The 23,473-nt window shown below is 42.5% G+C and overlaps 1 protein-coding gene across 2 annotated transcripts in view; it reads left to right on the top strand.

The window, feature by feature from the left end:
• Window positions 1-23,473, top strand: part of inpp5f (inositol polyphosphate-5-phosphatase F) — a 216,584-nt gene that overhangs the window by 179,580 nt on the left and 13,531 nt on the right. For both annotated transcript variants that reach the window (XM_080205744.1, XM_080205743.1), the window contains exons 13-19: window positions 2,840-2,968; window positions 6,644-6,761; window positions 8,517-8,715; window positions 11,321-11,392; window positions 11,551-11,624; window positions 19,217-19,345; window positions 23,108-23,195. In XM_080205744.1, coding sequence (XP_080061870.1) covers window positions 2,840-2,968; window positions 6,644-6,761; window positions 8,517-8,715; window positions 11,321-11,392; window positions 11,551-11,624; window positions 19,217-19,345; window positions 23,108-23,195 — 809 coding nt within the window. The remainder of the gene's footprint in view (window positions 1-2,839; window positions 2,969-6,643; window positions 6,762-8,516; window positions 8,716-11,320; window positions 11,393-11,550; window positions 11,625-19,216; window positions 19,346-23,107; window positions 23,196-23,473) is intronic.

Raw genomic sequence — 23,473 nt, 5'->3', positions numbered from 1 at the left:
TCTTCGCCAGGTGAATGGAGAGTTCACCTGACAAAGAGGCAGTCCCCTCGAAAGCTTGTGAGTATATCATCAAATAAATAGGTTGGACTAAAACCTGGTGTTGTCAGACTTTTTACTGTACTTTTGTGCCATTGTAGTCATTTGGCTTTTGAGTCCCTTTAGATTTCCAGTCCATTGTCTGTTTCAGAACTGAAACAAACCACAGGATGGCAAGTGATATTTAAAACCCAAATCAAGCTTTAATGAGAAGTGTACAAGTTCTGAAGGTACAGCTGTGTTCATTGCATTGGCATCCAGTTACCTTGGAAGAGGCTTCACTGCAGTTTCTAATTTTAAGGTATGAGAATGCATTGCGCTACAGAAGTCTTCTCTCCAATGGAGCAAAACCAAGTAAACCTTCTCATCTGTCAACCATTGATATTGGGGTTTTTCCGAGGCATTTCTGATCCTCCACGTAATTATACGATTGTGTGGGTTATTCTGAAAAATACAGAAAGCAGATGTTGAGGGATCCACTATTGAGCTAATGTTAATAGAATCTTTGAAAGCACCTGTCAATGTTATCAGCAACATGGTTTTATTAGCTGTCTGTGGGTTCCATTCCAGCCACACATTCTTAACCACCTTGCAAATCCATATCTACTGTCTAGAAGGACAAGAGCAGCAGGTGCCTGTGAATATCACCACCTCGAGGTTCCCCTCCAAACCACTCACCATCCTGATTTGGAAATATCGCTGTTCCTTCACTGTCCTTGGCACAAAATCCTGGACCTCCTCCCTTTATACCACTGTGGGTACACTCCACCACAGGGACTGCAGCAGTTCAAGGAAGCAGCTCACCACCACCACCACCAAGGCAACTAGCGATGGGTAATAAATGATCAACCAGAGACGCCCACATCGCATTAATTTTAAATATCCCAGAGGTTATCCGAATGAACCTGGTTAAGGTTTCGGGGAGACATGCTTCATTTTTATTTATTACACTTTAGATGTAGTATTGAGATTTAAAATATCCTTGAAGAGGTAGTGAGTTGACGGGTGGTATTACAGTTGTGACGGGTCTATTGACCATTTTTCTCCAGATGTGTATCACTATTTATCTTGAAGTACAATTAGAATTGGGCATTCTGGATTGCTTTCCAGAAATTGAGTGAGAAAGTAATTGTGGTTAGAAAGTTAATCTTGAACAGAATAATTCATTTCTCCATGTCTAACCCGTGCAGCAGCATAAATTAGTGTGCACCCTGTCTGATGATGTCTCCTACTATACGGAAACTGGAAGCAGAAGTAGACCATTTGGCCCTTCCAGTCTGCTCCACCGTTCATTACAATCATGGCTGATCATTGAATTTAGTATCCTGATCACCCACCCAAATTCTCACAGGAGAATGTGTAGATGCCCCACACAGTGACCCAAGCCTGGAACTGAACCTGTATCCCTGGCACCATTAGGCTGCAGTGCTAACCACGGTGCCACCCATTAATTTTAAGGCCTGAGAGTAAATTGTGCTACGATTTTAGATTTGAGACAGAGCACTCACAATAAATGCTCTCGTCTTAGCTGATCCAAATAACAGGGCCAAGAAAGCCTTGCTCTCCTGATGTGCAATGAGGCTGAGGGGATACGAACGAGAAATGGGAAGGAGAATCCGGTGGGGAAAAATTCATTTGCAGGAGGAGATGTCATACCTCTGCTTGAAAGGCAGGGAGCTTTGAAGTCTTAATTACAAATGAGCACTGTTACCAGAGGAATTGGCACGGGGTAATTATTGACACTGTAAATTATTTTTTAATTATGGGTTTTATTCACGTTTAATTAAGTTAAAGTCTGTGTCACCCAGTACTAAACAATTGGCTTTGCAGTGCATCTGCAAATTTAATTTAGCAGTCAACAATAAATTACACATTTGAGTAGAATTTAACAGCTCCTTGTTTTGTAAAATTGTATCGCTTCTTCACTTCAACCTCCCTTTACCCTGTGCTGTTCAGTTTTCCTCATGGAAAGTTCTAGTTACAAAATTGTCTTGCCTTTACAGCCATGAGATGAGGGCTGACTGCACTAAATTAGTGCAAATATAATCAACCTAGATTGGCATTAAATATAGACTCACTGACTGCATTGACTCTTGAAATGAGCAGGAGAGGGGAATGGAAGAGGTCCTGATTGAGCTTGGACTAAGGCCCTTGATGGAGAGTAGAAGGGGACTTCACTTTGGGTTGTGACTGCATTGTGCAGTGGAGGAGGTAAATGGTCCACTCCTTGTCTTAATTCATGGTCCCCTCACCAGAAGCTGCACTCCAGGACTTAACAGGATTTAAGGAGACACCTAAAATTGGAGGACTACTGTCGCATACTTTCTCTCAAGAGTTGTTAAATTGAGCCCATCTGTCTATTTAGGTCATAAGTCTGTGTGCTGTTTGAAAAGCAAGAAATTCTGTTTAAAGTCACTACCTGAAGTAACAATGTAGAACAGTTTATGGGATCTTGCTGTACATATGGACTGCTATATTTGTCTAACTATTGCATGCTTACCGAAGTGTGCTTGAAATTATCTGGATATGAATTTCAGGGCATCTTGAAAACGAGCTGCAAAGTGTGTTTTATTCCCTTCATTCCATCTGTTCAGTTGCAACTATTTGCATGTCTAATAGTAAATGGGGAAATGCCATTTTATTACACTGACATCCCTCTATTATTCTTGGTAGCAGATCCTGGATTGTACTAGAGTCTAAAATGTTCCACAGTGTTGATTTACAGACATATCATACCAGCACCTTGCAAAGATGTCAGTGGTTTTCGGATTCTGATATATTCTCTCTTTTATCTGTCTTTTAGCTGAAGAAACTGGGGGCCATGCCTCCTGAACAACCCCTGCCTCAAAAATGCTATCGGATTTACCAGATCATGTGGGCCAACAATGGAGATGCCATCAGCAGGCAGTATGCTGGAACGGCTGCGCTCAAGGTAAAAATCACTCCATTATGGTAATTGGGGGTGGTTCGCTCTTCATACGCCACGAAGAGCTCGCGTGCTGGTTTTAATGCAATGGCCTATAGTTTCTGGATTCTCCAGCATTGGATTTGTGGAGGTCACCCCAGAGATGCGCTTGGGAATCCCTCTTGGAAGTTCCCAGGTAAGCGTTTGCATGTCTCAAGGATTTGCCCAACAGTAACAAGAATTTAAAAAGGGCTGAAAGAGACAAATCTGCCTAGCAACAGTAAGAGCCAACATTTCCAGGGACAAGCATGCTTTAAAGTGATCAGGACATTCCAAAGGGATGAGAGCATCTAAAGATGATCAGGTGTGAATTACTCCAGTAGTAGAAACAGATTACATAAATGACTGGGTGATTCAGAGCTATGGAAATGCTAAGCTGCACAAAAGGGAAAAGTTAAAATAGGTAGACAGCTTGTTTGGTAACTGTAAGATGGATTTGACTTTTGTTATTTAATCTCGATGTTTGAGAAAAGGAAATTTTCTTGAGTTCAGATCATAGATATATTTTGGAACAAGGGGTAATTTCAACATAAACTGTGGGTGTGTTAGTTCCTGTACTTGTGCTTGAGTATTGTAGTTTTTGTTTTGTTGGATATTTTTCTTAATAAATATTCTTTGACTATGTGATGCATGGACTGGTTCCTCACTAAAGTTTTGTGACTTCTCTCAATATTCCAAAAAAACCATACACCACCGCAAATCCGTATTTCAAGTTGGGGTGCATTTGCAGATAACATCAGCATGGTTCATGACATATGTGCTAATTACTTCCGGCCAATTGTGCTGCACTGGGAGTCATCTGATAAATGAATAAAATCACTAACTTTGGATGGTTCTGCCAGGGTTATGCTAATAGTTACGCAGAATAAAACCTCTTCTAACTACTGCGCAACTAATGTAAAGACCCAGACCGATCCTGCTGAGGGATGATTCTTTCCCCTTACCCCACCCTGACTCCCCCAGGATTCATCCTACCCCTCAAACTACCACTTACTTTAGGTTCTTACCTTCTCCCTGGCCTGTCCGTTTCAATTGCATCTTTACACTTATCTGCTTTACAGCAAGTAGTGTCCTGCCTTACCCTCATGTCCAGAAATCCATCAGTCTCACTCTAGAATATATTTGATTTATTATCAGGTGTATTAACATAGTGAAAAGTATTGTTTCTTGCATGCTATATAGACAAAGCATACTGTATGTAGAGAAGGACCGAGTGCAGAATGTAGTTTTTCAGTTATAGCTAGGGTGTAGTGAAAGATCAACTTAAAAGGAAGTACGTCCATTCAAAAGTTTGGCAGCAGGGAAGAAACTGTTCTTCAGTTGGTTGGTACGCGACCTCAGACTTCTGTATCCTTTTCCAATGGAAGAGAGTATGTCTGGGGTGTGTGGGGTCCTTGATTAGGCTGACTGCGTTTCTGAGGCCACAGGAACTGTAGACAGAGCCAATGGATGGGAGGCTGGTTTGCGTAATTTACTGGGCTATGTTAAGAACATAAGATCATAAGAAATAGGAGCAGGAGTAGGCCATCTAGCCCTTCGAGCCTGCCCCGCCATTCAATAAGATCATGGCTGATCTGTCGTGGCTCAGTTCCACATTCCCGCCCTCTCCCCATAACCCTTAATCCCCTCGCTTATCAAAAACCCATCAACCCGCTTCTTAAAGATATTTAGCGAGGTAGCCTCCACCACTTCAACGGGCAGAGAATTCCAGAGATTCACCACCCTTTGAGTGAAGAAATTCTTCCTCAACTCCGTTCTAAACCGCCCCCCCCTTATCTTGAGGCTGTGCCCCCTAGTCCTACTGTCCTTTCTGAGTAGGAAGAGTCTCTCCACCTCTATCCTATCCATCCCATTCATCATATATGTCTCAATGAGATCTCCCCTCATTCTTCTAAACTCTAACGAGTACAAGCCTAGTTTATTCAGCCTCTCCTCATAGCTCAACCCCCTCAACTCCGGCATCAGCCTAGTAAACCTCCTCTGCACTCCCTCCAAGGCCAAAATATCCTTGCGTAAGTACGGCGCCCAAAACTGCACACAGTACTCCAGCTGAGGCCTCACCAATGCCCTATACAGCCGCAGCAAGACCTCCCTACTTTTATATTCAGTCCCCCTCGCTATTCACGACCCTTTGTAGCAGTGTCGTGTCATCTTGGGCTGAGCAGGAGCCATACCAAGCTGTGATACAACCAGAAAGAATGCTTTCTATGGTGCATCTGTAGAAGTTGGTGAGAGTCGTAGCCGACATGCCATATTTCCTTGCCTCCTGAGAAACTAGAGGAGTTGATGAGCTTATTTAACTATAGTGTCAGCGTGCAGGGACCGGGACAGATTGTTGATCTGGACACTGAAAATGTGAAGCTCTCGACCATTTCCATCTCATCCCTGTTGATGTAGAAGGGTATGTCTTGCGTTCACTTCCTGGTGTCGATGACCTTCTCCGTTGTTTCACTGACAATGAATATACCCAATGACAGAACATTTATACCCCTCTGCGGTAAAATTCTGAAAGGTTACAATCACCAAATGGCTGATCCTGAGTCCAGTACTGGGGAAACAGTCTTTCAGCATTGACTGTGTCGAAGTGTAGGCCTTGCTCCTAAGACACATGACTCCACCCTAATTGCCAAACGTATCAATGGAGCATTACTGCAGCAAAGCCTCTTCATCAACTGCTGCAGTCACTGAGAACTTGTTGGGCTTTGGGAGGCTACATTTTATAGCCTGAAGGAGCATTGCTGTAAATCTGCTGAGCGGACTCGAGGTATCACCATTTCTGACTAAGTCTGTCTTCTAGCTGTTTATAATACTAACTAGGGAATCATACATATGGCACCTGCTGCAGAGAAGGTTGACCAACATCAAATTTGTATCTATCCCAAAGGTTCCTCCATTATAGCTGTGAGGGGAAACTCGTAAGGATATTATTAGTAATACATTCTCCACTGTTCCAGCCAATTCCAGTCATTTTTCTATTAACAATCTGACTTCCTGGCCCCCATTCACACATGTCATGTGTCCCCAGCAGATCTTGCGATACCTTGTGCACATCAAGCAGAAGAAATGGAATCATACTGTATAGATGACCATTTTCTCCATGTATGTCACAGAAACATCGGAATTGGGAGCAGAAGTAGGCAAAATCAGCCTATCAAGCCTGCTCCTCCATCCAATCAGATATGGTGATCTCTCCCTGTTTTCACCTCCCCATCTGCTCCCCATATCTTTTTCCCTCTTTTGGATTAGAAATATCTCCATCTTGAATCCATTCAACAATTCTGACTCCACCACACTGTGGGGCAGTGAGTTCACCACCCTCTCCTCACCACTACTTCATTATGATTTCCCACTCTTTATTTCGTTGTGTGGAAGAGAAAGGAATGAATGAAAAATGGATTCTGAACAATTCTAGTGTATCAGTTTGGAGTGACCTTTATGCTTATGATCTATTCTAGATTGAACCAACCTGAATACCTAATCCAGAGGGTACTGACTACATATTCCCTTCAGGAGCAATAAATTCAAATTTGAAGTCTTAACCTGAAATTGGAAACGTTTTGATAAACAAAACCAGATGTTGTAATTCTTTGACCTCCCGTGGAGCAGTGGTTACATTAATCTTGTATTCTTTTTAAATGTTAGGGTGACTTTACAAGGACTGGAGAACGAAAACTTGCTGGAATGATGAAAGATGGTTACAACTCTGCCAATCGTTATTATCTCAATCGCTTCCGTGATGCATACAGACAAGCTGTCATAGGTAAGAACATTAAAACTTCAGGAACAGTAAGAAACTTTGACCAATACACGATGATGAAAAGGAAACAGCAACATTGTGTGCCTGCATGTTTCCAACGGGTTTGATTTTACATTTTACTTGCAGTTGAAATGAAAGATCTTGTAACTTGGAAGTTATTTCTTCCATCAGTTTTAATAGAAGTAAAATCTCATTTTGATTTTGTGAGCTCTCTCATTAGTTAACCGGTTCTTGATTGCGTTAAAACAATGTCACAGTGTATTGGAGCATCAATATGTTTGCCATCTATCCCGTTCTACTAGAATACCCACTGGCTACCCAACAGCTTCTAATCAAAGTGTGAAAAAGTTGGGCAGGTTGTAGCAGTCAGATTTGCATACCTTGACCTGTTACCTTTGCTTGCGCCCCCCCTTGCTTTTCTGTAGCTGACTTGTACTGCGTAGCTATCAATTCCTTGATGAACAAGATGGTTTGGTAACTTTATTTCAAGCTCCTGCAGCACTTGCTACTGCTGCACCTGTTCCTTTGTTGTTCCTCTCCCTTTTGAGGATACTCCAGAATCTCACTGCAGTAAAACTTGCTGGAAGCCTCCATTGGATTTCCATATATAGTGAGTCACTAGTTAGCGTACCATCACTGTTTGCTTGTGCACTAAAATACTTGCAGCTGAGGCTGGGCTAATATAGATTGAAATTTATTACTGCATTGTTAGGAGAATATTTAAAATATCTGATTATGTTCAGTCCACTACAGCAGGACGCACTGGAAGCCAAGATCAAGTGTAGTTACGGGGCAAAGTATGGTTAGAGGCAGGGAAATATTTGAAACAGGATCAGCAGATGTGGCTGGGTCTGCATTTTGAAATTAAACACACTTGTTTGTGTTTCTATTATGCATGTTCTCATTCACATTCCCAATGGAATCTACCGATATAAGCCTTTCAGTGTAATGACATTCTCCAGACTGTGATGGTGCTGCAGTGCCTCAGGGGAGCAGGGTGAAACATTAGGGTTTCCATTATATACCTGGACACAGTTTACCAGTGGCAAAGCTGACGTACAGAGTGAATCACTATTAAATGGATATTTTAATGGGATTTCCTTCACTCTCTCTGAAATAGCTTCAGGGTTATTGAATATATAACATGACTCTCAGTCCAAGCCTCCAGCTTTATTTGGGGCTTTGGTAGTCAGTTGACCCATGGAGGATGACTTTTTTTTAATTCGTTAATGTGACGTAGATGTTGCTGGCTGGCCAGCATTTGTTTCCCTTGAAGAGCAGCTGAGAGTCAACCACATTGTTTTGGATCTGGAGTCACGTGTAGGCCAGACTAGGTAAGGACAGCAGATTTCCTTCCCTAAAGGACATTAGTGAACCAGATGTGTTTTTTGTTTCCGCCAATCCTCAATGGTTTCATGGTCATCAGTAGATTCTTTATCCAGCTTTTTTTTTGAGTGAATTGAGATCCCGTGGTGGGATTCAAACCCAGGTCCCCAGAACATTAGCTGAGTTTCTGGATCAATAGTCTAGCAATAAGACCACTGGGCCATCGCCTCTCATTTCATGATGTCCAACTTCTATGCACATATTTAACATTGTTCTTCATTATTACTAATTGTTGACAAATTAATGTTGTTTGACTACTCTGATGGATATATGAACCTTTGTGCTTTTATGGGGGTAAAGTAGATAACTACACACTGTCTGTATTGTGTTTAAATTTACTTGCTGTCAGTAGTAATCTTCCTCTTTGATTAGACCCAATGCAGGGAATCCCAGTGACTGAAGATCTGTACTCCATCTTCAACAAGGAAAAAGAGCATGAGGCATTGCATAAACAGAACCAGAGAAGCCAACAGGAACAGTTCAGTCTCCTCCTGCAGAGTTACATGAAACTGCTGTTACCTGACGACGAGAAATTCCACGGGGGCTGGGCTGTGATAGATTGTGATCCAAGGTCCGTAATCATAAAATGCATCTGTCTCACAGAATTCTTCTTCCGCTCTCAAATTTAATATTGATGAATCTCGGCCTGTCACCCTTGATTAAGCGTAGGAAAGGGCTGCACCACATTATACAGTTGTTCACAGGGTACATGGCACGGGGAAAGTGGATGCCTGAGCCTGTTGTTTGAAAGCTGAATTTTTGACGACGTTTTGAAATGTCCTTTAACTCTGTTTACTGCTGGTTGATATTTGCTCGCGCGATGTGCTTGGAATTGGCTGGTCTTGCAAAAAAACAAGTCTAACCGCGAGAGAGATGTTTGAGTGCTGGGGGTAAAATGCATCACAGGTTTGTTGAAATGAAGGGTTAAATTTAAAGACAAGAAAGACACTTTTGTTAAAAAAAAAATGCCCGCAAGTTTAATTTAAAATCAGACATGACAAGCCTACATAGTCTCAGAAGAAATATTGGAGCTGAGAGTAATCTCATGTTTCCTTACTCAGGGTTTTGAGCTGGTGCTGTTTTGTAAAGTTATGTTGCACGTCATTGAAAATATAATTTTTCTGATATGCTTGTGTTAAAATCAGATTTATGATAGCTGCAACTGTTACATTTTTTTTCAGCCTGCGGTAGTGCATGGTACCACCAAATGAAATACTTCCATGTTGATACGATTAAGCTGTATTGAATAGACATGGATGGTGCCAGTTTCCAAATCATTGAATCCCTACAGCGCAGGAGGAGGTCACTTGGCCCATTGAACCTGCACCAACAACAATCCCATTCAGGTCCTATCTCCATAACCTCACGTATTGACACTGATGATCCCCTGACGTTAAGGGTCAATTTATCATGGCCACTCAACCTAATGTGCACATCTTTGGACTGAGAAGAAATCCAAGAACCTGGAGGAAACGCAGATATGGGGGGAACATGCCAACTCCACAGTCACCCAAGGCTGGAATTGAACCCAGGTCCCTAGCACTGAGAGGCAGCTGTGCTAACCACTGTGCCGCCCAATGTTTCTTCCTTGATGGCAAAGCTGTTTGTATTGGATTTATAGAATCATTCCTACACTGCAAAAGGAGGATGTTCAGCCCATTGAGCCTACACTGACAACAGTCCCATCCAGGCCCTATCCTTATAATCCCCACATATTTACCTTGCTCATCCCTTGAGGCTAATGGACAATTTAGCATGGCCAACTAACTTAACCTGCACATCTTCGGACTGGTAGTGGGTTTGCGATCACGTTGTGTTACTGTGTGTGAGGAGGAGGGAGAGAATGTCAGCTCAAATCCTCGTCACAACTGACTTGGTAACGTATTACACAACTAACGTTTATTTCCATTGAGCATTCACTATTGAGGCTGTTCATGGTTTTAAAAATTGCACATACTGATTTCTGGTACCAATTGTACAGTATTCTTCCAAATAAGGAAAGAGGCACATTGATTAGATTAAATGTAGTTGAGAATTGGATATTACCACTTAGAAATTTCAGAAAGTGATCTTTCCTTGTCCATCCATGTAACTGGAAGTGTAGCGATAATTAGATGTAACTTTGATTAAGTTGGAAGAAAGGTGTTATCACTTTAACTAAGCTCCAGTTCAATCTTGTAATTTTCAGACATCTGTGATATTCCCACTTTGAGCTTTCGTTTGTGGCTACCCTCCCGTCATAGGATTGGCATGGTTTGAGTTGTGAGCATCTCTTTGAATGCTTCATACTAATTCAGTCAGGATTTTTCTGAAAGTCTGGCTAACTGTGCATCCTCCAGAGAATAGCTGAGTTTGACAATACAGTGAGGATTTGGTTCCAAGTCTCCTGGCTAAGGTCGCACAGGACCTCTCACTGGATCCACTGGGCCATCGGCCCAAACAGATTTTTGCTCGAATTCAAAATAGTCAGTGAAAATCATGTTCACTTGTAAAACAATTTGTTACTTTGTTTCCCACATTGTGTAATTATTTTTAAGAACTTTTAACATGCCCATGCCTGAGCGGCACAGTAGCACAATGGTTAGCACTGCTGCTTCACAGCGCCAGGGATTCAGGTTCGATTCCCGGCTTGGGTGGGTGACTGTGGAGTTTGCATGTTCTCTCTGTCTTTGCGTGGGTTTCCTCCACGTGCTTCAGTTTCCTCCTACATTCTGAAAGATGTGCTGGTTCAATATATTGACCTGAACAGGTACTGGACTGCAGTAATCTGGGAAATTTCACAAAACTTCATTGCAGTGTTAATGTAAGCCTACTTATGACTTAAAGTTTTTAAAGTTTTAACTTTTTGTGCTAAGACACCAAATAAGTGTTTTCCTTTAAATGTCAATGTTAGTGGGTAAATTCTGCTAAAGCCCTGAAGCAGATCTCCTCCAACCTTAAGACCTGTATTGACCTCTTGCTCTTAACTGTTACTTGAGCGAATGGAGGTCAAACACTGCTGAATCCTCAAGTTGGAATGAATGCTGAAACACTGGTTGGACAGGGTTTTGTGGCGTGACATCTCTATTCTTCCTATTGTGAGGGCTATTTTCAATGTTAGAACGTAGGAATTTTAAACTGAGTGAAGAGTTGATTCTGTTGGAAACTTATTGCCTGGAATTGTAATTCTTTTGCAGCCTTATCGATGCTACCCACAGAGATGTTGATGTGCTGCTCCTCCTCTCCAACTGTGCCTACTATGTGGCCTAGTAAGTAAATGGCCAGCTTGTTTGAAACTCCTTTTGAAGTTTGCAAAGATCGTTTCATAGGCAGACAATAAAAAAAAGCCACATGAGCCAGTGTGTGGGTATTCATTTGTAAACACAACTGGTTTAAAATCTGACACCTTCTGTCTCTCTCTTGACAGCTACGATGATGAAGTCGATAAAGTGAATCAGTATGAGCGGATGAACTTGGAGGACTTGGAGAAGATTGAAATTGGTGGGTTTGTTTTGATGCTGGTGCCTGGTCCTCATTACTATACAGGGTTTCTCATTTGCCAAAACACCAACTTGAATTCCCATTCGACTTTCTGACATTTAACCTGCCTGCTGATTCTTCCTGTGACTGGCAGATTGATTGATCTCATCTTTGGTTGCAAGACATTTCTGTGCGTGCACCTGTGTATTTTTAAAAACACTATATATTTCGTGATCTGGTAGTTCCAGTCCCTCTTATACCTGAATTCTTGTGATTTTTAAAATATATAATCATAGAACACTTCGGCCCACAAGTTGCGCCGATCACATCTATACCTACCAAGCCATAGAACTATCTGTAACTTCCAATGCCATTAGATCCCATATACTCATCCCGAAGTCTTTTAAAAGACCCCAGTGAGTTCGCCTCTACCACCACTGACGGCAGCCGATTCCACTCATTCACCACCCTCTGAGTGAAAAACCTACCCCTAACGTCTCCTCTGTATTTGCTTCTCAGTACCTTAAACTTGTGTCCTCTCGTAGTGACTGTGTTGCAGTTTTCATTAACATTTCCTACAAGTTGTCTGACACAGTTTCACCTTGCAATGATAGTTTTGTTTAATATGCTGAGATTCCCTTGGAGAGAATTTTAAACAAGGCATTTGAATTCCCAGTGATCAACCTGTGCAAATATTAGTTAAGTTTTAAGACTTGCCAAAAGAAATGAACAAAAATCAACATCCACTAAACGTTATTTCATTTGATTTATTGTTGGGATATATTGAAAGGACCTGGGAGTCCTTGTTCAGGATGCTCAAGGTTAACTTGCAGGTTAAGTTTTTTAGTTAGGAAGGCAAATGGAATGTCAGCATTCATTTCAAGAGGACTAGAATGCAAAAGCAATGATGTACAGCTGAGGCTTTCTGGAGTCCTAGTTGTGAGCAATTTTGGGCCTTGTACTTACGGAAGGATGTGCTAGCCCTGGAAACGGTCCAGAGGAGGTTCATGAGAATGATCCCAGGGATGGAAAGCTTGACAGATGAGTGTTTGAGGACTCTGGCTCTGTACTTGGTGTTTCAAACGATGACCAGGAGGGGTGGGGAATCTCATTAAAACTTACAAAATACTGAAAGGCCTGGCTAGAGTGGACATGGAGAAGCTGTTTCCAGCACTCTACCGAGGCCCATAACCCTGTGCATTGATCAAACAACCTAGCCTGCACATGAGAGGAAACTGGAGCTCCCAGAGGAAACCCATGCAGACATGGAGAGAACATGCAAACTCTACATACATTCCAAAGGCTGGAATTGAGCCTGGCTCCCTAGCACTGAGGCAACAGTGCTAACCACTGTGCCACCATCCTGCCCCTTGCTCTCTGACTTTGGCCAAGAGCCTTGCATTCAGTAATGAAGAGAATTTAAAACAAGAAATTGGGATGGTGAATAATATATTCACTCTTGTTACCAAAGGATTGGAATATAAGCACATGGATGTCTTGGTGCAATTATCAAAGGGTGTTGGTGAGTTGCAGTTTGTGCCTAAGGAAGCACATAATTGCTCGAGAGGACATGCAACAAAGACTGTCACTCATCTGGTTACTGGAATGATGGGATTTGCTTATGAAGAGTGAGTGGACTGGACCTATATTCCTTGGAGTTTAAAAGAATGAGAGGTGATCTTATTGCCTCAGGTGCAATCCTTAAGGGGTTTGATGGAGTTGCTGCTGAGGAAATCTCTTCCCTGGCTCGAGATTCTCGAGCATGGGATCACAGTCTCTGAATAAAGAGTTAGCTAAGTAGGACCGAGATGAGAAATCTTTGGATTTGTCTCCAGAGACCCATGGATTGACCATTTGAGCATATTCCAGACACACTGATAGATTTCTGGGCTTTTGAGCTTTGGTACTGGTGCAGGAAGATGGAGTTGAGGTGGAAGAGCTGTCATGATCTTGAAGAGCAATGGACTCGGACCACAGAGCCAACTGACTGACTCTAGCTTGTTATTTTTAGTTTTTCAGACACCTATTTAGTTAGGGTGCATGACTGATTCCTGTTGCACTGCCAAGCATAATATTGTGGCAAATATAATTGCTTTTATTTCCCAATTTATTTTCATTGTTCAAATGTATTTTTTTTAACAGTTGCACATAAACACAAGTGACAAGTTGGACAAAGCTACCTGGTGCCTCAAGCTGGCCTTGCAGCATGATGGCTGCAGATTCATGACTGTAAACTTGCTTTTTTCCCCTCCACCACCTTGCTAGCCCATATAATCCAATAGGAATGGTCAAGACTCCAAGACCTATAATGGGGAATATACTGTGGAAGATTACTCCTTACCCTGTTGGAATTGAAACAATCCCTGAGATCAAGCTAACTTTGAGATCTCTTGGTTGGTCAATTCAGTCTGGGTCCACTAAGAAGAACTTCTTGTACTTTGTATTCTCACAGCTGTTTTCTTCAACAGGGAAACCATATAGGATATCCTGTTCTGCATATCTCCTTCTGTTTTAGTAAGTCGTTGTCAGGTACTCATATCTGCCTTTCCTCAAACTTCAATACCGGATTTAATTTGTACCTGGAATCATCTTTTTAAACTATCCATTGAAGTATTTATTGGAAGGATTCGAACTCTTGCAATTGCCTGGGCTTTTGCACAGAACGTGATCCTGTCAGCTAAAATTTGCTTGTGAAATTTGAACAGTGCAGCAAATTTCTTAGGATGCAGATTTACTTTTAAAAAGCATCCTTCACAATCTCAGGACATCCCAAAGCATTTTCTGACCAGTGGACTAATTTTGAAGTATAGCGCTACAATCCTCAGTCTGATGCATTGCCCTGCAGCAGAAGGACAAGCTTCCAGAGTTTAAATTTTTCAGTCAAACATTATTTAATAGCTAATACACCAAATTAAAGAAAAAGGTGTTTGCACATTAATTAACAAATGCAACCAAGATGCATCTTACAAGAATCTTTTGCTGTGTGCTACACTTCAGGCAAATTGGCAACGTCACAGGAACAGTTCCACTGTAATTCTTGGCCCCCTAGCAGGCTCACTTTGCCCCAAGGTCAAAGCTCCCAGTGTCCTTTTGTTTTTAATCCCCTCAGCCCAGGTTTTCAGGATCTGATTAGTTTTCCCCTCTGTCAGTGGTTCCTGGTTTCACAAAGCTCGAGAGTCCAGTCTGTTCTGTTCTTTTCGAGTAGAAAATAAGCTCTCCCAGCATCCTGTTCCTCCACGGCTCTTTCTGCTTGGGCGCTTTGTGTCTCAAAAAGCCACTGTCCTTTTCCTGTGAGACATTGAAAAGATGTGGAGACTGTCACTTGGTGTTTCAATGGGTTACTGTTCAAGCTTCTCTCGCCATGGCAACTAGATCAAATTGGCATGTTTCCAAGCTGGGATGCTTATCATGATCTCACCATCCCCCCTCTGAGCATTCCATTTCATCTCAAGTTAAAGGGGCCAATTTGAAAATGTGATGAAGGGAACACGGTCAGTTGTATTGATGCAGTATTTTTCTCAAGTGTCTAGCAATTGCCGCTCCATTCATTTTTCTTGAAGAAATGTAAGGAAAGCTACAGGACAAGTTTCAGAAGTTTAGTGCTGATTAATTTTATTATTATAACTTTTTTCCAAAGATATACTTCATGGTGACTAGTGGGGTGCCCCAAGGGTCGGTGCTGGGGCCTCAGCTATTTACCATTTATATAGATGATCTGGAGGAGGGAACCGAGTGCAGGGTGTCGAAATTTGCTGATGACACCAAGATTGGGGGAAAGGCAAATTGTGCGGAGGGTGTGGAGAGTCTGCAGAAGGATCTAGATAGGCTGGGCGAATGGGCCAGGAAATGGCAAATGGAATTTAATGTTGGCAAGTGTGAGGTGGTCCACTTTGGTAGGAAGAATGGTAGGAAGGACTATTACTTACGTGGCGAAAAACTGCAGCAGGCGACGGTGCAGAGGGACCTCGGGGTCCTTGTGCATGAGTCGCAAAAACCCAGCTTGCAGGTGCAGCAGGTGGTCAGGAAGGCGAATGGGATGCTGGCCTTCATAGCGAGGGGGATTGAATATGAAAGTAGGGAGGTCTTGCTGCAGCTGTATAGGGCATTGGTGAGGCCGCAGCTGGAGTACTGTGTGCAGTTTTGGGCGCCGCACCTGCGCAAGGATATTTTGGCCCTGGAGGGAGTGCAGAGGAGGTTTACTAGGCTGATACCGGAGTTGAGGGGGTTGAGCTATGAGGAGAGGCTGAATAAACTAGGCTTGTACTCGCTAGAGTTTAGAAGAATGAGGGGAGATCTCACTGAGACGTATAAGATGATGAATGGGATGGATAGGATAGAGGTGGAGAGACTCTTCCCGCTCAAAAAAGACAGTAGGACTAGGGGGCACAGCCTCAAGATAAAGGGGAGGCGGTTTAGAACGGAGTTGAGGAGGAACTTCTTCACTCAAAGGGTGGTGAATCTCTGGAATTCTCTGCCCGTTGAAGTGGTGGAGGCTGCCTCGCTAAATATTTTTAAGAAGCGGGTTGATGGGTTTTTGATAAGAGAGGGGATTAAGGGTTATGGGGAGAGGGCGGGAAAGTGGAACTGAGCCTCAACAGATCAGCCATGATCTTATTGAATGGCGGGGCAGGCTCGAAGGGCTAGATGGCCTACTCCTGCTCCTATTTCTTATGTTCTTATGTTCTTATAAATTATAGAATCATTTTGCATAACAATTCGATTGTCTCATGACAGTGTGAAACAGATCCATTTCATTTAGTTCCTCGTACCACTTTCAAAAAAAAATTTATTTATTTGTCACAAGTAGGCTTACATTAACATTGCAATTAAGTTACTGTGAAAATCCCCTAGTCATCACACTCCAGTGCCTGTTCAGGTCTTTCAGACTGTGGGAGGAAACCAGAGCACCCGGAGGAAACCCACATAGACCCAGGGAAAATGTGCAAACTCCACACAGACAGTGACTCGAGCCAAGAATCGGACCCGAGTCCCTGGCACTGAGTCAGCAGCACTAACCACTGTGCTGCCCACACCTGTGTCTTTCTTTTGCTTAGAATTACATATTATGTTTGATTTGATTTCATTTCATGTTGAAGGGTTTTAAATGGATTCCAGCCCCAGTGTATTACGATGGGAGAGTTTGACATTTAAAAGGGGTATGTACATGAGTGTAAGGAAAATTGACACACGTTGTAGTTTTATGATTTGTATAGTTCAAACTATGTTAAGATCCAAGTGAGATCTGGACTGGGGTCGGTGAAAGAAGCGTGCTTTTATCTGAACTTTTTTAAAATTATGTTCTGAAACCAGTTCGTTGTTTATAAGTTAGCTGTTGCCTCCATCTATGAAGGATATTGTAATGCTAACACCTTTTAGACAGTGAGGCAACGAAGTATTTTTTCATTCTTTAGCTTTTTTTAATAAAAGCTTAAAACATTCCTGAATTTTCAAAGCCAACAAACCTGCAATCAGGAAAATAACTGGAGGGAGAGGAACATATCAACACACAGATTAGGAGCAGGAGTAGGCCACTCGGCCCCTCAAGCTCCCCTCACCCCCAATCTGACTTAAAGATATTCAAAACCATCTTTGGGGGAGGAAAATTCCAAAGTGCCCCAACCTTCAGGGGGGGAGAAAAAACCTCATCTCTGTCTTAAATGAGCGACCCCTTATTTTTAAACAGCTGTCCCTAAATCTAGATTCTCTCACAAGAGGAATCATCCCTTCCACATCCACCCTCCATTTTGCATGTTTCAATTGACTCTTCTAAATTCCAGCAGATAACAAACCTAGCCAGTCCATCCTTTCCTCTTAAGACAAACCACCCATTCCAGGTATTAATTTGGCCAACCTTCTCTGAACTGATTTCAACAATGGGCATGGTGGCACAATGGTTGGCACTGCTGCCCCTCAGCTCCAGGGACCCAGGTTCGATTCCTGGCTTGGGTCACTGTCTATGTGGAGCTTGTGCATTCTCCCTGTGGGTCTGCGTGGGTTTCCTCTGACAATACAAAGGTGTGTGGGTTAGGTCGATCCTTCGCTGTATAGGTTAGTGTGATTAGCGGGTTAAATGGGCTGAATGGCCTCCTTCTGCACTGTAGGATTTCAGTGATTTCAACACACTTGCATCTACCTTTTGAGTTCATTGCAGTGTTCATGTAAGCCTACTTGTGACATTGAACTTCAAGTAAGGAGACCAACTGTACACGATACTCCAGATGTCATCTCACCCTTGTCCTATATAACTGAAGCATAACTTCCTTATGTATTCAATTCCCCTTGCCATAAACAATAACATTATTTATTAAACTTTCCTAACTATTTGCTTAACCTTTTGTGATTCATGCACTAGGACATCTAGATCCCTCTGCATCTCCGAGCTCTGCAGTCTCTCACCGTTTAAATAATGTGCTTTTTATAAGTCCTACCAAAATGGATAACCTCACATTTTCCCACCTTACACTCCATTTGCCACATCTTTTCTGACTTGCCTAACTTATCTACATCTTTTTGTTGACCACCTTATGCCCTCTTCGCAACTTAGTTTCCAACCTATGTTTGTACCGTACTTAGTTTCCCACCTGTCCTTTGTGACATTTCCTATGTCAAGAGGTCAGGTGTGATACAGTATTAGGCAGCCTCTTAGTGCATAGACTTGAGCCATGAAGTGGGATAAATGTAGGGCAAGTGCAGTGAAGACGAGGACATTTTGGGTTGAACAGGTAATTCAAAGAGGAAGGGTTTAGTTTGGCTTGAGAGTGGTTGAGGTGCTGTTGGTGGTCATGCCTTAAGGGGCAAAGTGTAGCAAAAGACAGGGAAAATGGAATACAGAATGGGACCAGGGTCAATCCACCTGCAACTTCTGCTTTAGGTGCAGCCTGCAAGCATCAGTGACTCCTATCTCTACTGTAGTATAAATCCCATCTGCCACTTCCCCACAGAAGACAAAGGAAGACAAAGACGAGCAGTAGAGAAAAGAGGAACAGAAAGCATAATGGGGGAGAGCAATAGAAGGAAGGGAAGTCGGAGGCTTTTTCCTATGGTGGATGTGTCAATTACAAGGGGGCACAGGTTCAAGGTGAGAGGGAGGCAAAGTTTAAGGGAGTTGTGCGGGGCAGGTTTTTTGAGAGTGTGATAGGTGCCTGGAATGTGCTGCCAGAGGTGGTGGTGGAAATGGGTGCATCCAGCAACATTTGAGTTGTCTACGTGAATAGGGAGGAATAGAGGAGTATGGGAGCAAGTGAGGACAGAAGGCTTTTTTTTGGTTAGGACATCATGATCTCACAGGCTTGGAGGGCTGACGGGCCTATTTCTGTGCTGAACTTTTCTTTTGTTGTTTATTCTTGAACAAGTTGGTGGAAAAGAAGTGGTGAAACAGTTAACAAGAAGACAAGTGGTAAGAAAGACTATATTCTGTGACTTACTGCGCACCACCTTCATTGGTTACAGGCTTTGATTCTTAAACTTCTCATTCACGTGCAGAATGTTGGGTCTAAAAAACAGATAAAGACATGAGTATATTCAGTAAAAGGTTTAATGAATCTGTGTGCTGCATAATCAAGTGATGAAAGCAAATATTGTAATATTGTGATGTCTTTTTTTAAAAAACAAAGGTCCAGAACCAACTTTCTTTGGGAAACCCAAGTTTACTTGTATGAGACTACATTATAAACACAATGGAACAAGTGGATACTTTCATACACTCCGAGCTGTGACTCGAAACCCTGAGGAGGATGGGAAAGGTAACTCTGCTTCTGCCATCTTGACATAAGGTCTGATTTAATCGTTTTTTTTTACAGCAGGACTGCTCCTATACAGGACATGTTCTCTGATTGGAAACTAGCCCTAATTATGTACCACCTTGTGAAAGATTGCACCCCCCACCTTGTTGTCCACGCTCTGTCTGAGCCTGTCTTAACTTAGTTTGGGGCAATGCTGAGAACTGGGCAGAGGTAAAGAGAGAAAGAAACTGCCCCAGTGTCCCTATCCTAGAGGGAGAAAAATTAACCATTCTTTCTCAATTATGCCCAGGGGATGGGCACAATAGAAATGTGGAGCTTGTTCAAGGAACAGCTACTGTGTGTTCTTGATAAGTAGTATCTGTCAGGCAGGGAGTAAGTGGTCGAGCAAGGGAACCATGGTTTACTAAAGAAGTTGAATTGCTTGTGAAAAGGAAGGAGGAGACTTGTGTCAAGATGAGATGTGAAGGCTCAGTTAGGGCGCTTGAGAGTTAGAAGTTAGCCAGGAAGAATCTAAAGAGAGCTAAGAGGAACCAGGAGGGGACATGAGAAGTCTTTAGCAGGCAGGATCAAGGAAGACCCTAAAACTTTCTATAATATGTCAGGAATAAAACAATGACTTGGGTAAGATTAGGGCCAGTCAAGGACAGTAGTAGGAAATTGTGCGTGGAGTTTGAAGAGATAGGAGAGGTGCTAAATGAATATTCTTCGTCTCTTTTTCCTGGGTGAATACTATGTTGTCTAAGGGAATACTGAGATATAGGCTATTAGACTAGACGGGATTGAGGCTCACAAGGAGGAGGTGTTAGCAATTCTGGAAAGTATGAAAATAAGTCCCCTCAGATGGATGGGATTTATTCTAGGATTCTCTGGGAGGCTAGGGAGGAAATTGCAGAGGTTAGCTTTGATCTTAGGTTGTCATTGTCTGCAGGAATAGTGCCAAAAGACTGGAGGATAGCAAACGTTGTCCCCTTGTTCAAGAAAGGGAGTAGAGACAACCATGGTAATTATAGATCAATGAGCCTTACTTCTGTTGTGGGCAAAGTTTTTTTGGAAAGGATTGTAAGAGAGAGGATTTATAATCTGGAAAGGAATAATTTGATTAGCGATAGTCAAAACGGTTTTGTGAAGGGTAGTCATGCCTCACAAACCTCAGAGTTCTTTGAGAAGGTGACCAAAGAGGTTGATGAGGGTAAAGCGGTTGATGTGTGCATGGATTTCAAGATTCCCTATGGTAAGCTTTTGCAGAAGATACAGAGGTGTGGGATTGAGGGTGATTTAGCGGTTTGGATCAGAAATTGGCTAGCTGCAAGAAGACAGAGGGTGGTGGGAAATGTTCATCCTGGAGTTCAGTTACTAGCGGTGTACCGCAAGGATCTGTTTTGGGATCACTGCTGTTTGTCATTTTCATAAATGACCTGGATGAGGGCGTTGCAGGATGAGTTAGTAAATTTGCGGATGACACAAGTCGGAGTTGTGGACAATGTGGAAGGATGTTGCAGGTTCGAGGGACATGGATAAGCTGCAGAGCTGGGCTGAGAAGTGGCAAATGGAGTTTAATGCGGAAAAATGTAAAGTGATTCACTTTGGAAGGAGTAACAGGAATACAGAGTACAGGGCTAATGGTAAGTTACTTGGTAGTGTGGTTGAGCGGAGAGAGCTTGGTGTCCATGTGCATAGATCCCTGAAAGTTGGCACCTAGGTTGATAGTTGTTCAGAAGGCATATGGTGTGTTAGCTTTTATTGGTTGAGGGAGCTGAGGTTATGTGATCATGAGGTTCTGGTCGCCACATTATAGGAAGGATATGGAAACATTGGAAAGGATGCAGAGGAGATTTACCAGGATGTTGCCTGGTATGGTGGGAAGGCCTTATAAGGAAAGGCTGTTTTCGTTAGCAAGAAGGTTAAAAGGTGACTTAATAGAGGCATATAAGATGATCTGAGGATTAGATGGGGTGGACGGTGTGAACCTTTTTCATCAAATGGAGATGGCTAGCACGAGGGGACGTTGCTTTAAATTGAGGGGTGATAGATATAGGACAGATATCAGAGGTAGGTTCTTTACTTGGAGAGTAGTAAGAGCGTGGAATGCTCTGCCTGCAACAGTAGGAGATTTGCCAATATTAAGGGCATTTAAATGGTCATTGGGTAAACATATGGATGATATTGCAATAATGTAGGTTAGATGGGCTTTAGATTGGTCTCTCAGGTCGGCGCAACATCAAGGGCCGAGGGGCCTGTACTGCGCTGTAATGTTCTATATACCCCTTTTGGCTGTTGGAAAGCGACTGCATTTGAACACCGGGTGAGAGTCTGGTTGCATTTTTCATGAAATGGGCTGCTGGTACCATCCAGGTGTGAGTACGCAGAGCAATGTGGTAATCTCTGGCACCTATCATTGTTTACAGACAGCAGAAAGGTAAGGTGGTTTGAAGAGCCTTCTCAACAGAATTTACAACCAGTTAGAAGAACTTTACTGTTTCCCCTGTTAGCACGGGAAAATTCAGAAATCACTCCACACCAAGTCCCAATCTGGCTTCCAGAATAGCTTTATTCAACACCAGTGGGGAGAGCTTCGCTCTATTCCCAGTGCTTCTCTGAAGAGTCACTGTTAAGGTTGCAATGTTTATACCTTTGTTGGAAAATACATTGATGTAGTATGTTCTTGATTTAGCTGGGTGTAAACCAGACAAAGATTATCACTATACTATTTCTTAAATTGCAAAGACATTGAAACCCATACAATAACCTGATGATGTCTTCATTGATGAAACCAGCTAGAGACATTTATATACATTTCGACCGGTGGGATGCCTTGATGGATGAGGCCTTGTTCTTTCCTACCCCTCATTGCTGTCTGATTTCTGGCGATTACCAGGATTTCATTCTGTGATTGTCTTGTTGGTGTGTCTTTGTTTATGTGCTGATGTCTTTAAGCTGGTGGGCAGACTCCCAATCCATGTTCAGACAATACGTTCTATGGTATCAGCTTTTAAGATGTAAAATCTTTAAACTTGTCCTGATTTATCACAAAATGGATGCTGAGTAACATCTTGTGTATCCTAGCTAAAGGAAGAGGTGGAGTGGGGGAGGGGGGAATTTGTTCTGCCACAGCACCCTGAATGGCTGAGGAAGTTTATCTAGTTGTAAATGAGTTCCTGTGAATCAAGAACACTTCAAGTTGTTTCTCCTCCCCCCCCCCCCCTCCACACACACACACACACACACACACACACACACACACACACACACACACACACACACACACACACACACACCAACCATGCAGCATGTGCTGGCCAGTCTCAAGTTGGACAGTGGTATAAGTATTTCACAGTAGCCTGCACGTTCTTATGTTATCTTGAGTTTTTGTCTATATATGGCCTATTTGTGAACCCAGCTCTCCCCTCACCTGATGAAGGAGCAGCACCGTGAAAGCTTGTGATTCCAAATAAAACAGTTGGATTTTAACCTGGTGTTGTTAAACTTCTTAACGTGCTCTTATGTTCGGAAGGTAAAAAATGGCCAAGGTTACAAAATGCAGTGTGTTAAATTTACTTGGGTTTTTAATCCTCCCCACCTCCTGGCTCCCCCTCTCACCTGGTCTGTTACTCCAGGTGTGCACATGGAAAATTTGGACAAAGCACTTCTGGGCTACAAAGCCACTCGCTGAGGAAAAAAAAATCAGTGATTTCATGAAATGTTGAAAAAGCATCCCATTTGTATCTCAAAAGCAATGCTGACTTTTCTTTAATTGGTTTGCAGATACCCTTCAGTGCATTGCTGAGATGCTTCAACTTACAAAGCAGAACCTGGGACTTGATGTGTCAATTGTGGAAAAGAAACTAGAGAGGTGAGATGAATTTGAGATGGCTTTAATTACCTTGTTAGTATTCCCTGCGTGTTTGGATGGAAAGTAGATTTAAAGTAAGAGAATAAACTCAAAACATTTCCATGTTCTGAACCCAACAATAGAATATGCTTTCAAACTAGCAAAACGAAACCACCTAGCTTTTTTCATTAAAAAGGAAATTTATAAACCTGGGAAATCCAAGAGTTTTTACAGCTCTGTAAAATCTATTTTAAAAAATGATGCATGTTTGGCTCATTGTGCCAATGGCAACTTTTCAA

This window comes from Carcharhinus amblyrhynchos, chromosome 17 (assembly GCF_965287045.1).
Source record: "Carcharhinus amblyrhynchos chromosome 17, sCarAmb.v2.hapA, whole genome shotgun sequence".
Taxonomy (NCBI): domain Eukaryota; kingdom Metazoa; phylum Chordata; class Chondrichthyes; order Carcharhiniformes; family Carcharhinidae; genus Carcharhinus; species Carcharhinus amblyrhynchos.
This window is presented reverse-complemented; position numbering and strand designations above follow the sequence as displayed.